Below are 15544 nucleotides of genomic sequence, written 5' to 3'. Positions count from 1 at the left end.
ATCGTTTAATCTCACAGCCAAATCAGAAACGCAATAGAAAAGTTCTCAAATTGAGTAAATTTTATGACACCTACAGTAAATGTTCTATTGTCTTAGCCTATATGTTTTATATTATCAGTTGTAGAATCCAAAAAATAACATACACATCTGAGGTAACGTAGTTAGCCTACTTTATTGTACTATTATATTAGTACTATTAATAGTAAAATAATAAATTAATAATTAATAAAGTTAAGATCATCATGTTTGTAGCGTGATCCAGGGGATTAAAACTTACAATATATATTTCAGACCTAGGCTAGTGGAGTAATAGTAATAGTAAATTACTAGGTCTGAAATATGTTTTAATCCCCTGGATCACACTACATACACTACTAGTCAAAAGTTTGGAAACATTACTATTTTTAATGTTTTTGAATGAAGTCTCTTATGCTCATTAAGGCTGCATTTATTTCATAATAAATACAAAAAAAACAGTAATGTTGTGAAATATTATTACAATTTAAAATTATGGTTTTCTATTTTAATATACTTTAAAATATAATTTATTTCTGTGATGCAAAGCTGAATTTTCAGCATCATTACTCCAGTCTTGAGTGTCCCATGATCCTTCAGAAATCATTCTAATATGCTGGTTTGATACTCAGTTATTATCAATGTTGAAAACAGTTGTGTTGCTTAATATTTTTTTGGAACCTGTGTGTTACATGTAAGGTTGTAGAAGAGACGAGGCGTTCACAGACTTCAACAAAACTGGGTATTTAATCAAACGAAGGCGCAGACATACAACCAACACACTTTAAACAACAATAAGAACAGACAAGGAGTGAAGGGAGTGAGTCCATTATAAAGGGAGTGCAGATGATCAAGTCCAGGTGCAGGTGATGAGTGATGATGGGGGGATGACGAGGAAGTGAGTGCAGGTGATGACACAAGGAGGATGATGGGAAATGGAGTCTGAGAACGAAGGGAACTGTGACACTGTGATACTTTTTTCAGGATTCATTGATGAATAAAAGGTTAAAAAGAACAGCATTTATTCAAAATATAAATCTTTTCTAACAATATAAATCTTTACTATCACTTTTTATCAATTTAACACATCCGTGCTGAATAAAAGTATTAATTTCTTTCAAAAAAAAGAAAGAAAAAAAAATACTGACCCCAAACTTTTGAACGGTAGTGTATATTGTTACAAAAGATTTCTATTTTAAATAAATGCTGATATTTTTTATTCATCAAAGAATCCTGAAAAAGTATCACAGGTTATAAAATAATATTAAGCAGCACAACTGTTTCCAACATTGATAATAAATCAGCATATTACAACGATTTCTGAAGGATCATGTGACACTGAAGACTGGAGTAATGATGCTGACAATTCAGCTTTGCACTACAGAAATAAATTATATTTTAAAGTATATTAAAATAGAAAACCATAATAATATGTTTCCAAACTTTTGACTGGTAGTGTACATGACCTTATAGAAAATGATGCATTGCTGTGTCTGTTATCCCACTTTTGGCTGTTTTTTTTTTTTTTTTTTAAATAGTCTTGCTTTAACGGACATTAATATAAGACAACACTGCAAAAACAGTTTACTGTCAAGCTGTTATATTCTGTTATATATTTATTGTCCAACTTCCCAGTTTTTCTGACTGTAACATTTAGATTTAAATAGAAAGTTTAGATTTACACTTAGATTTAACTTTGAAATTTTATTTATTTATATATTTTATATAAGTAATTTAATTGCATTAAGCTTATTTAGAATTTTTAAAATGTATCTGTTTTTGTAGCTAAATCCAAAGAATTTGACTAGTTTTTCTTACACAATTTATTTTACAAACGGCGCCCCATAGTTATGACAATGGTGAGGTGCTGCTGGAGTCTATGTAAGAGTTAACTCGAGAGAACTGCTCTGAACGATTCAGTGAGTTTTCTACTTCAGTGGATCTCTGGTGCAAGAGAACAAAGACACATCTACATGACACCATGAGGAAATGTAAATTGTACAGCATTTTATAACTATTTGACCTTTGAAGTTGGTATTTGCTAATAATAAAAACATTTCTAGAAAAGGCAGGAGAGTTCTGTATGTTACATTAACAAACTTTATCGCGTCAAAACGTAAGCTATCAAAATAATGTAGCTATATCTTATATTTAAAATTTGAAAACATACATTAAACCTTACTTGAACAGAGACTTTTCTTTTAAAATCACTTGCGCGTAGTCCAGTGTATCTTGCTATTCAGATTCGCGGTAATTCAGTAATTAATATTTCAGATGAACCGTTTGAATTTGCGAACCGCTTTGATTCAAAAGAACTGAAATGATCAAAAGATTCGACTCAAATGATTCCCGCATTCAGCTCATATTTCCTGCTCTTTTTTGTTTTCTTGCAGTCGCAAATGTAACAAAAGCGTCTAGAGAAATGTATCAGATTAACAGTATTAAGTTTCTCCTCAAAACGAATCAGAATCAGAAAGAGCTTTATTGCCAAGTAAAAAAGTAACAAGTAAAGTAAAACACAATATACTGTACACATAAATATTCAAAAAAGCAGAACCATTCCAAAACCTATAATTAGCCCACAGGTAGGCCTATTTGCACTCTGTTACGGTTAAACATTCAGAGGTGTAAAAACCTTCATTTGCAGAGTGAATGACCCTTCATACACTTAATTAACTATCCTGATAAAATAAGATTTAAATTTAAATTCACACATAAAAACCATGAAGACTACAGCTACTACTGCTGAGAAAGGAATCAGCCACCCTTTTCATTTCAGATAAAGTGCAATACACCACATTATTGATCTGAGAAGTGACATTGGTAAAACCCGGTGTAGAAAAAAAGTTAATTCATATAAAAACATTCAATTAAAAACAAGCTTTATCACATCAACTCCAGCAAGCTATTATGTTTCCCTTTATAATTAATCACACACCCTGTTCTTTTGTTTAGGATTTTCTAAAAAGCACATTCCACTTTCCACATTGCAAATGTGGGTTTTGTATTTCATTCCACATCACAAAAATCATGTGCGGCAGAAATCTGTGGACTAAAATGATTTCTCTGTAATAGCAAGGGTGAAATTTGTCGACGTCCTCACCTGGGACATACAGACCAGCAGTTCTTACACCAAAGTGGGACGTAGGTTTGAGGCCAGCCTTTTCCAAACACATTCCCATGTAAACATCATCAATGGGCAATAGAATTATAGAGTGAGACATTTTGTAGATTGTTCTGGCCGTGAAGCCGGAGAGAAGGAAGCCTCCTCCGCCACAGTACGGAGGATAGCTCTCAGACTCCTGAACCTGCACAGGGATATAGTATTTACTTGAAGGGTGTCTAATAGGCCCTACGTTCTGGATGAGGTGCCCGGTAAAGAGATGTTTACTTCCATCATTGTCCTCTTGACCTTGAAGATACTCAACCATGTTAAACGTATTGGCAAAGATGTCATCGTCCCCGTTTAAGAGAAATCTAGCATTTGGGCACCATCTTTCCATCCACTCTAAGAAAAGGATCTGCTTCAGTGTGAGGTTAAAGAACGAATCATTGAAGTCCCACTGCAAAATGTCCTTGTTCTCATTGTTCTCCAGCCTCAATAGCTTATTCAACCTGCGCTTCTCATAGCCAGTTTTTGTTGTTCCGATTATGAAGACTCTACGGATCCACACACCTTTGTACAGTCTTTCCTTAGCCCATGTTTTCCGCAGGACTTCTCGTCGATCGTAGTTTTCTGGAGAACTCTTGATGACCAGCAGAAGAAAGACATCTGCAGAGTTCAGGGGTCCGCCACACTTATCAGGCTGGTCAAGCAGCATGGGAAACTTCCTACAGTGTCGGTAAAGCAGGAAATCTTGGATATGACCTGGCAGAGTAGAAAATCCTGTCACATTATAAGCAGACGTATTCTGCTGACATCGTGAAAACAAAGGCTGGGGAGTTTCAGATCTGAGCAAATCGGTTTCATGACGGAGCATCTCATCTGTGTCTTTGCTATTCAGTGTCACGTCGTCTTCAGTGTCATTTTTGTTCATGATAATGAAGAGGCACACAACACCTGTGAGAATTAACACAATTTTCTCGTTTTTCTTTCTCATCTTCGTACCTGTTTAAGAACAGAGACACAATTCACAGTATGAGCACAAAAGTTCACTCAACAAGGATTTTTCAGACCCAGTCACGATTCAAGGCTGTCCATGAAACTGAATTTATGAAAGGGATAGTTCAGCAAAAAATGAAAATTCGGTCGTTTTCTCACAAGATACTGTTGTATATTATATATATATATATATATATATATATATATATATATATATACTGTTGTATATATATATATAACAGGTATACTTAATTTCCCACGTTCCCCTCCGTCTCGCGCACAGTTGAGCGCGCAAGTCTTTCTAAGATACTACTTTGCCCATGAGCGCGCGGGCCTTCCAAAGACACTCCTTTGCCTTGATTATTTTTCTTATTATCATGCTACTTTTATTATTAAATTAATATTGCAATTATTTTGCCCCGCGATATCCCAGCAAACACAAAAACGTTGTAAAAAAGTTTTTTTCACGTTGTGAAAAGGTCGTGATAACGTTTTAATCGGACGTATTTAATACGACAGATGTCGGGGTTTTTTTACGTTATAAATACGTTTTTTTTCACAACGTTGCAGAAACGTTTTTATCACGTCTGAATGTCTCCTTGCAACGTTTTAAAAACGTACTTACCACGTCCAAACTGGTACTTCACATTCTGCCATCAAAATGTTTTCTTTACAGTGTTATCTTTCCAAATAAAATGACTAAAACAATATAAAACAAATATATAAAACAACATAACTGTATAGTAAGATAAATACATTAAGTGGTGTATTTTATATTTCTTTATAATTCGTCAAAAGCTATTATGTCAGCTTACAACGTTTCTGTAAATCTGAATATTAAGCAGTACTTTTTTACATTTCACCACCTTACCTGTAGCGTGGACCTCTGGTTGTTGTCCATTTTATAAGCCTACATTAACATATATGTAGGCCTAATAATTTATACTACACACAAATTTTGTCACTCATATTTATTCACAAAATCTAAAAAAAGTAACATGATATGGGTAATTCACAAAAAAATCTAAACAAGGTAAATATGTAAATAAATAAAACACATGAACATTATGCAATGACTGGCGAATTTAAATATGGGATCATTAACAAATTCCAAGAAATTTCAGAGCACAGATGTTATAACAGAAGAAAAAAACAACAACATTTCATTTGTAAATTGTAAAGTATTTCATTTTAACTAGTTACAAATTATTTTATTGCGATTATTATAATAATTATATTGCAATCTTATTACTTGTTTGCACTAAAACTAATGCTTATATTTTAAGGATTTTTTTCAACATAAATTACAGATATATAGGCATCGGAACTTAAATAATATATATGTTAAATAAGAAGTTTATAATGGCTATTATTGTTCAATAAATACCTGATTTTGAGAAACTGTATGTTAGCGATTTCTCAATTTTTCAGCGCTTTCATTGCAGGTTACATTGTTATGCCAGTAGGTGGCAGCTAGGAGCTGTCTTAATGAGATAGTAAACCCAAAAATGAAAATTATGTCATTTATTACTCACCCTCATGTCGTTCTACAATATTAAGACCCAATACTAATATTAGTAGACCCGCTGCACTGTTTTAAACATGTTTTAGTACCTTTCTGGGCACTGAAAGTGTCCAGGATTAGGATTAGCTGAAAAGGATTAGTTGACTTTTTGAATGACAATGATAATTTACTCACCCCCATGTCATCCAAGATGTTCATGTCTTTCTTTCTTCAGTTGAAAAGAAATTAAGGTTTTTGATGAAAACATTCCAGGGTTATTCTCCTCATAGTGGACTTCAATGGACTCCAGAAGGTTGAAGGTCAAAATTACAGTTTCAGTGCAGCTACAAAAGGCTTTAAACAATACCAGACGAGGAATAAGGGTCTTATTTAGCGAAACGATTGGTCATTTTTTTAAAAACTACAACTGTATATGCTTTATAAACACAAATGATCGCCTTGCGAGTGCTTCCATGTTCCGTATTCTTCAAAAAGCTTACGCTGTATGTCCTACGCCTTCCCTATTCTACTTAGATTGAACGCGGCGCCAGTTTAGTTTTTTCTGTAAGTAGAATAAGGAAGGCGTATTTTTTAAAAAAATGACAGATCGTTTCGCTAGATAAGACCCTTATTCCTTGTCTGGTATCGTTTAAAGCCTTTTGTAGCTGCACTGAAACTGTAATTTTGACCTTCAACCGTCTGGAGTCCATTGAAGTCCACTATGAGGAGAATAACCCTGGAATGTTTTCATCAAAAACCTTAATTTCTTTTCGACTGAAGAAAGAAAGACATGAACATCTTGGATGACATGGGGGTGAGTAAATTATCATTGTCATTCAAAAAGTGAACTAATCCTTTAACTTGCTGGCAATGGAGGCCTCACTGAGCCATCGGATTTCATCAAAAATATTTTAATTTGTGTTCCGAAGATCAACGAAGGTCTTACGGGTGTAGACTGACATGAGGGTGAGTAATAAATGACATTATTTTCATTTTTGGGTGAACTAACCCTTTAAGTGCTGATCCAAACAGTTATAGTGCCGAATTCTATAACCCACTAAATTATGCAGGGTTCCCACTCTTTTTCAGCGATCATTTTCCAGGACTTTTCCAGGACATTTTCAATTTTACGATAGCAGGAATAAAAGACAAGGATCACACTCTAAAGTAATATATTGCTCTCTAAGTCTTTAAAAGGCGTAGCTACAGTTTGTTGCCATAACTTAACTATAAAATTAGTGACTTTATAACTCGCAATTCTGACTTTATAACAATTGTTTATATCACGCAATTCTGACTTCATATCTCAAAATTCTGACTTTATATCTCACAATTCTGACTTTATATCTCACAATTCCTACTTTATATCACAATTGCGAGTTTATATCATGCAATTCTGACTTTATATTTCACAATTCTGACTTTATATCATGCAATTGCAAGTTTATATCACAATTATGTAAGCCCGCAATTGTGAGAATTTTTTTGAATTTGTGAGATAAAGAGTTCCCTTTTAAATCACTGCAGCGCAATCTCACGAAGTTCTGCACTGTTGTGAAAAGCAGTTAATAGCATTAGCTAACTGCTGCAAGTGGCAATACAAGACTAAACAACATTGAAAATAATACTCTCACATGTCAAACCTCAGCTTTCCGGAACATCGCACTTTCTGCAAGTGATTTCTGCACGTAATTGTTTTTGGCCAGTGATAAACTCTTTGTTCTTGGCTAAGAAAAAAACTGAAGAACTTTTTAAAAAATAATTTTCAAGGACAACAACAAGATTTTCCAGGACATTTTACATTTTCTCTCATTTTCCATGTGTTTTCCAGGATTGGAAAGTTTGTCATCAATTTTCCAGGTTTTCAAGGTTTTCCAGGATGAGTGGGAACCCTGATTATGTGACCCTAGTAGGTTAACCTACCCTAGGTTATGGAAATTAACCATGGTTTTACCATGATTAAAAGCAAAAAAATATAGTCATTGTAATAATTCCATGGTTACCACAAATTAACCATGGTTTTGCTACAAAAACAGTTTTAACTATGATATTTGTGTGATTACACAAATGGTAATCAATACACCAAAAAATAAATAAAAAAAACACACACACATGGTTTTACTATAATAAAACCATGGTTAATTATCAAAAGGGTAGGATTAGGGTTGGGTTTAGTAAAAGGTCAAATTAGGTTAATGCAATGCCTATAGTCATATGATTTGGTGGGTCACAGAATTCGACACAACACCAGAAAGAAATAAGGTTATAAACAATTGTCTGCATGCACCTAATTCTGAAGCGAACAAATAATATGCTAGTAGACAGCAATCCATGTGAGAAGTCTGGTGTTGAAGGTGGATCTGGAACTGACTTCTGTCCAGGTTGTCACAGCATCTCTTGTCTTCACAAACTGCCCTGAAATGCAATTCAAACATCAACAATTATTGTTATTAATATAATGTGAGGCTTTTACATTCACAATGCTCAGTACTTTTTCATTATCATCTGTGTCTCATTTTGAATTACAGGTGCTGGTCATATAATTAGAATATCATCAAAAAGTTGATTTATTTCACTAATTCCATTCAAAAAGTGAAACTTGTATATTATATTCATTCATATATTTTTATAAATGTTTATTTATTTTAATTTTGATGATTATAACTGACAACTAAGGAAAATCCCAAATTCAGTATCTCAGAAAATTAGAATATTACTTAAGACCAATACAAAGAAAGGATTTTTAGAAATCTTGGCCAACTGAAAAGTATGAACATGAAAAGTATGAGCATGTACAGCACTCAATACTTAGTTGGGGCTCCTTTTGCCTGAATTACTGCAGCAATGTGGCGTGGCATGGAATCGATCAGTCTGTGGCACTGCTCAGGTGTTATAAGAGCCCAGGTTGCTCTGATAGCGGCCTTCAGCTCTTCTGCATTGTTGAGTCTGGTATATCGCATCTTCCTCTTCACAATACCCCATAGATTTTGTATGGGGTCAAGGTCAGGCGAGTTTGCTGGCCAATTAAGAACAAGGATACCATGGTCCTTAAACCAGGTACTGGTAGCTTTGGCACTGTGTGCAGGTGCCAAGTCCTGTTGGAAAATGAAATCTGCATCTCCATAAAGTTGGTCAGCAGCAGGAAGCATGAAGTGCCCAAAAACTTCCTGGTATACGGCTGCATTGACCTTGGACCTCAAAAAACACAGTGGACCAACACCAGCAAATGACATGGCACCCCAAACCATCAGTGACTGTGGAAACTTTACACTGGACCTCAAGCAACGTGGATTGTGTGCCTCTCCTCTCTTCCTCCAGACTCTGGGACCCTGATTTCCAAAGGAAATGCAAAATTTACTTTCATCAGAGAACATAACTTTGGACCACTCAGCAGCAGTCCAGTCCTTTTTGTCTTTAGCCCAGGCGAAACGCTTCTGACGCTGTCTGTTGTTCAAGAGTGGCTTGACACAAGGAATGCGACAGCTGAAACCCATGTCTTGCATACGTCTGTGCGTAGTGGTTCTTGAAGCACTGACTCCAGCTGCAGTCCACTCTTTGTGAATCTCCCCCACATTTTTGAATGGGTTTTGTTTCACAATCCTCTCCAGGGTGCGGTTATCCCTATTGCTTGTACAATTTTTTCTACCACATCTTTTCCTTCCCTTCGCCTCTCTATTAATGTGCTTGGACACAGAGCTCTGTGAACAGCCAGCCTCTTTTGCAATGACCTTTTGTGTCTTGCCCTTCTTGTGCAAGGTGTCAATGGTCATCTTTTGGACAACTGTCAAGTCAGCAGTCTTCCCCATGATTGTGTAGCCTACAGAACTAGACTGAGAGACCATTTAAAGGCCTTTGCAGATGTTTTGAGTTAATTAGCTGATTAGAGTGTGGCACCAGGTGTCTTCAATATTGAACCTTTTCACAATATTCTAATTTTCTGAGATACTGAATTTGGGATTTTCCTTAGTTGTCAGTTATAATCATCAAAATTAAAAGAAATAAACATTTGAAATATATCAGTCTGTGTGTAACGAATGAATATAATATACAAGTTTCACTTTTTGAATGGAATTAGTGAAATAAATCAACTTTTTGATGATATTCTAATTGTATGACCAGCACCTGTATGTTGGACCTCGCTGTAGGTTGATGACTGTATACCAAGTGTCCTCAATGCAGAGTTAAACAAGATGGCCATAGAGGCCATAGAGATGAATTTTTTGAATACTTGATAAACTTTTGATCAAACTTTAACATAAAAAAGAATCTAGAAACATAAACAATTTGTCACAGGGCCAACAATATGTAGTATACAATGTCAGGTTTATTAAAATAAAAAAATAGAATAGAGGTGAAATGCAGAAAAGAGAAAGAATAATATACAGAACATATATATGTATGTATGTATGTATGTATGTATGTATGTGTGTGTTTGTGTGTGTGTGTGTGTGTGTGTAAAAAAAGTCTTAAGATGCCAGAATTTACATTTGTAGCTTTACTTATTTAGTATTCCTCATACAATGTCACTTAATTACGTTTGGACGTAATAAATATAAATTATACATACATCTGACGCTCCTGAAATCACAGTGCAATTTTAATCAACATTTATTTACCATGAAAGATCAAAACATGTTTGAAATAACGTTAGTTTCAGCCCATTTTCACGCTCCATATAAGTGACGTCACCGATAAACAGTACACCGCATACTTTTAAGTTATATTTCTAATCATCCATTGACAAATTGCCAGCAAATCATTTACAAAACTATCAAAACCTCTAATCTACACATAATATGTGATTAAAAGCCCAAACTTTCATAAATAAGAGCTCAAGTCAATAGTTAGCCTACCTCTTATAGTTAGCCTAACGGTTGAGATGCTAACCGCTATCTTTTTCCAAAGACAACAAACCTTTTCTATAAATAAAATATTCAACAGAAGCTTGTCAATTACATGTATGAAAGTGTCAGGAACAGTTGTATGTATTATTTGTGTAATTTTAGTTATTAAACTTACCTGAAAGCAGTGAAAATAACAGTGACAGACCGTGCTCCTGCTTGTCACTTGTCAATTGGTTGAGTTGCTGCTCCGTTTCCATGGTGACTCCAATCCGATCGCTCAAGCAACTCGAATGTTAAACGCGCACGCCAATTAAAACATGTCAAAAGTTTAGCAGCTAGCGTTTACATATGCATGTAAAGTTAAAACATTACATACTGATGGAGTCAATTACCAGAAAAAGGTCCTGAAACTTGATAACGTATTGTAGGCCTATCGTAGACCTATGTTGGACTACATCAAACTGTGGAATGAGAATATGAAAGCAGTATTGAGATTGTAAAACAATGTTTGAAGTCAGTTTATATCAGGCTATAGTAATATAATATAGGCTAATATAATATAATATACTATAATATAATATAGCTTTAGAATACTTACGTTTTCTTTTCTTTTTTTCTTTTTGAATAAAGAAAACATATGTTTTATATACCAGAAATGATAAACGTGGTGTAGAAATGAAAGTAGGCTATAGGCTATTGCAAAACACATTAAAAACAAACAGAATATACGAGTTTTGGCCCTAGCATAGTCTTTGTTTTGACATGGTTGTATTTTGGTACTGTCATGACGTTTTTTAAACGTCGTATTCCAACGTGCAGATTACGTTAATTTTAACACCTGAATAAAACGTCTCCCAAAAGTTGCAATTTGGTATAGTTTCGTTTTCGTAGTAGACAAACGTGATATTAACGTTTTTTTGACTACTTAAAGAAAACATACCAACTTGGTTACCGTTTTTTAAAACGTGTTATTTTGGTTACATTATTTTTTATTTTAAAAAACGTTTTTAAAACGTTGTACTACAACATTACCTAATTGCAACCAAAATACAACGTTGTGAAAAGTTGTAAAAACGTTTTGTGTTTCCTGGGTGTTGCTTTGTCTGACAAGCCATGGCGCTGTCACGCCAACAGAGAGTGAAAAATACATCGCGGATCAAAGAGGACACTGACAACACGTCGACAGACAAGACAGAACAGGTTAGCCTACTTATGATATTAAACAAAGTCTCAGCTTTCAAATTGTGTAATTTTTTTAAGAAATCCAAAAAATAAAAACCGTTTTGTGGCTCTTTAATGTGTCGTGACAGATTGCTGTAGCGCCTCAGCTCAAGCGGCTCGTGAACCGATCATCTCTTCCTACTAGTTAATTTATAGCATCAAATAAACATGAATGAACATGAGAAGGAATGTTGTTTCAAACGCGGAAAGACGTCAGTACACACCATTTTTCAATTTCAAGTCCACCAGGTTAATCTTCTAACTCCTGACTGCTTTGTCGGACAAAATGGCGGATTCGGCGTTATGATTGGTTAAATCGCTTGTCAATCAAACTCCCGACGAAGGGTCAATTCTCACAAGGATGCGTTCTGTGTCCTCACGTTCTTTCCGAGTTCGTTCTTTCAAGGTCGCCTGGCAAGACCGGACTCCACGAGAATGCAAGTCCGTTCTCTGCGTTCTTGGAATTGAGAAACAGCCAAGATCTTTCTGTAATACGCCCCCTAAGAAACCCTGTTGCTGAGAAAAACCAAAAATAAAAAAAGAGAACTACAACATTCATGAATTTGTAAAAGTTATTTTATTTTATTTTATTAATATCTGTGAGGAGAAAATAAGTAAATGTATAAAATAAATAAACTCATTTAGAAAAGTTATTTAATTTGATAAGATGAAGATTGGTCCAATTAGAGGAGTGGAAAGTTAGCCCCGCCCCAACGGGTGGAGCCGATAGAGAGAGAAGCAGCTGATGCGATCCTGAAAAAGAAGAGATAAATAGAAATATATAACGAACAAACTAACAGTTGTATCAGAGAAATAAATGATAAATAAGACTTTGTGATAAAAGTGTGAATTGAACATCAACAGTTAATAACCACAGGTGAATGTTAGCGCGAATGCTACGTGATGATACAGGCCTGAAGTTTTGCCATTCTGGAAACTTAATAACTGAAAAAATTGAATTCTCTTGGAAAGTGAAGTGAATAAATCCTCTATTACTGAGGTTATTTTGTGTAAATGTTTGGTAAATGGTGTTTAACCATTAAATGCTGTTGTATTATGAGCAGTTGTATGTAAAAGACGCATAAAAGTTAATCTTTTGATTTAAAATGCAGAATATTTTGTGAAAGTGTTAATTAACTAATATTTTTAGAGTTAAAAGTTACTTTGAGCAGTTTACAAGTGTTATTTTAATGTTTTTTTTTTTTTTTTTTTTGTCGTGTTTTCGAGCTATGAGTTAACGGTTGATCGCGACGCACGTCATGCGGGCAGACGAGGCCTAGCGTGTCATTTGAAAAGTGCTTTTTGCACATCCATGTAGGGTGACCACCCGTCCCGCATTTTGCGGGACAGTCCCGAAATTGGAAGCTTTGTCCCGCGTCCTGCAAGACTTAAATAGTGTCCCGCATTTCATTTATGTCTGTATTATATATATATATATATATATATATATATATATTCATCTCTGAAATAATACCACAGTAAGAAATATAATAAAAACTGTGACTGGCATTTAAAAATCTATTTGTGCAGCCGTCATATACTAGCTGTGAGGAATTTCATCTCACATACTGGATAAGAACCTCAAGAGCTGCTCAAAGCTGCCCGAACTGATGATTTAAAGCATGTAATCATCCATCCTGATGTTAAATATTTCCAACAAACATGCGCCGAATGGTCGATCACCTACAGAAAAAACAGATATTCTCCATTCATTTTAACCAATAAAAAATTGATTGCGACTTTCTTCTCACATTAATAGTTAATTTAATGCGGGTTCTATGCCGTTATTATATAATAAATGTTGAACGCGCATTATTGTAACACGACCACATCAAACGCGCGAGCAGGAATCTCTCCGCTCACAGGCGGATTCCCTTCTCGCACAAAACTGGACGCGTGCGCGCTCTCGCTCAGATATTACATGTGCGTTGTCCTCCTGCATGTGCAGCCGTGAATCTAGAATTGTCTTCTCTCCAGGATTTAATATTGACATTATAGTGTGGGCACCCACCGCCAGAAACATTAGTCGGCGCAAATGCCAAGTTTGCCAACAAATGTAAATCAATATTTACATAGCGTAGTAGTTGTAAATGTATCTGTCTCACATGTGTCCCGCATTGTCCCGCAAAATCATATCTACTGTCCTGCAACAGATCAATAGCCAGGTGGTCACCCTACATCTATGCAATTTCAATATACTAATATTAGATGAAAATGAATTTAAATATGTTGAATGTTGTTTAATTGCAGATTAACTGCTGCAATTATGTATATTTTTGAAAGGAATGTCTAATTGTATTTCTGACCTTGTCTTTTGCAAGGTTGGGTCTTTTCTCCTTTTCTTTTTTTTTCCCCGCCTTTTTTTTTTTTTTTTTTTGGTCCTTTTTTCTTCTTATTTTCTCTTTTTTCATCATTTCCTGAGTTGGATGCTGCTGTTTCCTGGACACTGGGCGATTTATGATGAAGATTTTGAACTTGAACTGTCCCTGCTTCGTTAAAGCCATCATTTCGTGCAGGAACTGGCGAGTCATGCCCATATAAGGACCGAGCTTTGTGGATCAAGGAATCACCGGAGTGGTAGGGTTGTGCGAATATTTTCCTCTCTTTCTGACTGAACTGTGTTGCTCAGAACTCAATTGCGGAAGAAGGATCTCGTGCAAGCAGCATTGAACTGGAACTGAGATTTAGTGAAATCTGAATTCACATTGAGACTGTTATTGTGATTTTTATTTTTCTACTGTTATTTTTTTACTTTCAAATTGTACTGTATTTTATTTCATCTAATTATTTGGTTTTATATTTTTTCCTTTTTCTTTTCTGGAGAACATGAGTGAAAAAGGTATTTCATTGGGTTATCACTTTGAAGAATTGTATTCAATTTTAAAGTTACTCTACATTAAATAAACAAATTAAAAACAAATTGAATAAATAGGTGAAAAGGAATTTTATACACATTAGCAAAGTAAGGGTCAATTAACTTTAGCTTGAAACTAGGTCAAAAAGACATAAATAATCAATAAGTCACAAAACTAAATAGAAAATATAAATATATAAGGGATATAAGAAGGTAAAATTTAATTTGTTTGGAACAAGTATTTATTTTATTTTTTGCCATTATTTTTCTTTTGTGTCATGTTGTGATGTTGTTTTGAATTTCACTGCTTTATTTAATTTTTATTCATTATTTCTCTAAATATATCTTACCTGTTTCTAACGCAGCCAGTGTTGTTGCCATTGCCTTTCCTTCTTGTTGCTGACACTGTCTCTTGAGCGAGTCTAATCTTCTGGTCACTGGTCCAAATCTAGAAACAGTGCACATCCTTTACGCTCATTTCCGTTATTCACTGTTTGAAAGGGAGGGTTGCACTCGCGCCGCGATGCACGTTACATATGCATACTTAATATGTGTAATTCTTTTTGGGATTTAGCACAATTTGACTATGTTAATGTTAAAGAACTATACTTTAAGTTCATTTTATCAAGTATACTTAAGTAATGTTCAAGTATATTTAATCAAGTGTACTTTATTAAGTATACTAGCATCAATGTACTAGTAGTAAACTTGTAAATGTACTATTTTAATACCGCTTGGGACTAAATTGGCCCAATTGAGGTTTAAATTTAAGTGTACTATAAGTGTACCAGTAGTAAACTTTAAGTATACACAACTAGTTCACAACTAGTTGTTTTCCCAAAAACAAATCTTGGATTATTGATGAAAATTTCTGGAATGTGATCAGGAGGAATATGGAAGGGCACAAGACATCAAAGCCGGGCTGCTTGATTTTTTGCGCTAGGAGTGGCATAATGTCACCCAACAGCAATGTGACCGACTAGTAGAGAGCACGCCAATGAGAA

At 34.8% G+C, this 15544-nt stretch overlaps 1 protein-coding gene across 8 annotated transcripts in view; it reads right to left on the bottom strand.

Moving 5' to 3' along the window:
* Positions 1–15544, bottom strand: part of LOC127517634 (N-acetyllactosaminide beta-1,3-N-acetylglucosaminyltransferase 3-like) — a 133653-nt gene that overhangs the window by 60146 nt on the left and 57963 nt on the right. For 2 of the 8 annotated variants that reach the window (XM_051903550.1, XM_051903554.1), the window contains exon 12: positions 2479–3323. The exons of 1 other annotated variant lie outside the window; for it this stretch is intronic. In XM_051903550.1, the coding sequence (XP_051759510.1) occupies positions 2967–3323 (357 nt within the window). In that variant the 3' untranslated portion in view covers positions 2479–2966. Of the gene's footprint in view, positions 1–2478; positions 4124–11910; positions 12157–15544 lie in introns of those variants that run through there. 5 more of the 8 variants (XM_051903562.1, XM_051903560.1, XM_051903561.1 and 2 more) reach the window with 4 other exon arrangements.

The sequence above is a fragment of the Ctenopharyngodon idella genome, chromosome 8, assembly GCF_019924925.1.
Source record: "Ctenopharyngodon idella isolate HZGC_01 chromosome 8, HZGC01, whole genome shotgun sequence".
In the NCBI taxonomy this organism is placed as follows: Eukaryota; Metazoa; Chordata; class Actinopteri; order Cypriniformes; family Xenocyprididae; genus Ctenopharyngodon; species Ctenopharyngodon idella.
This window is presented reverse-complemented; position numbering and strand designations above follow the sequence as displayed.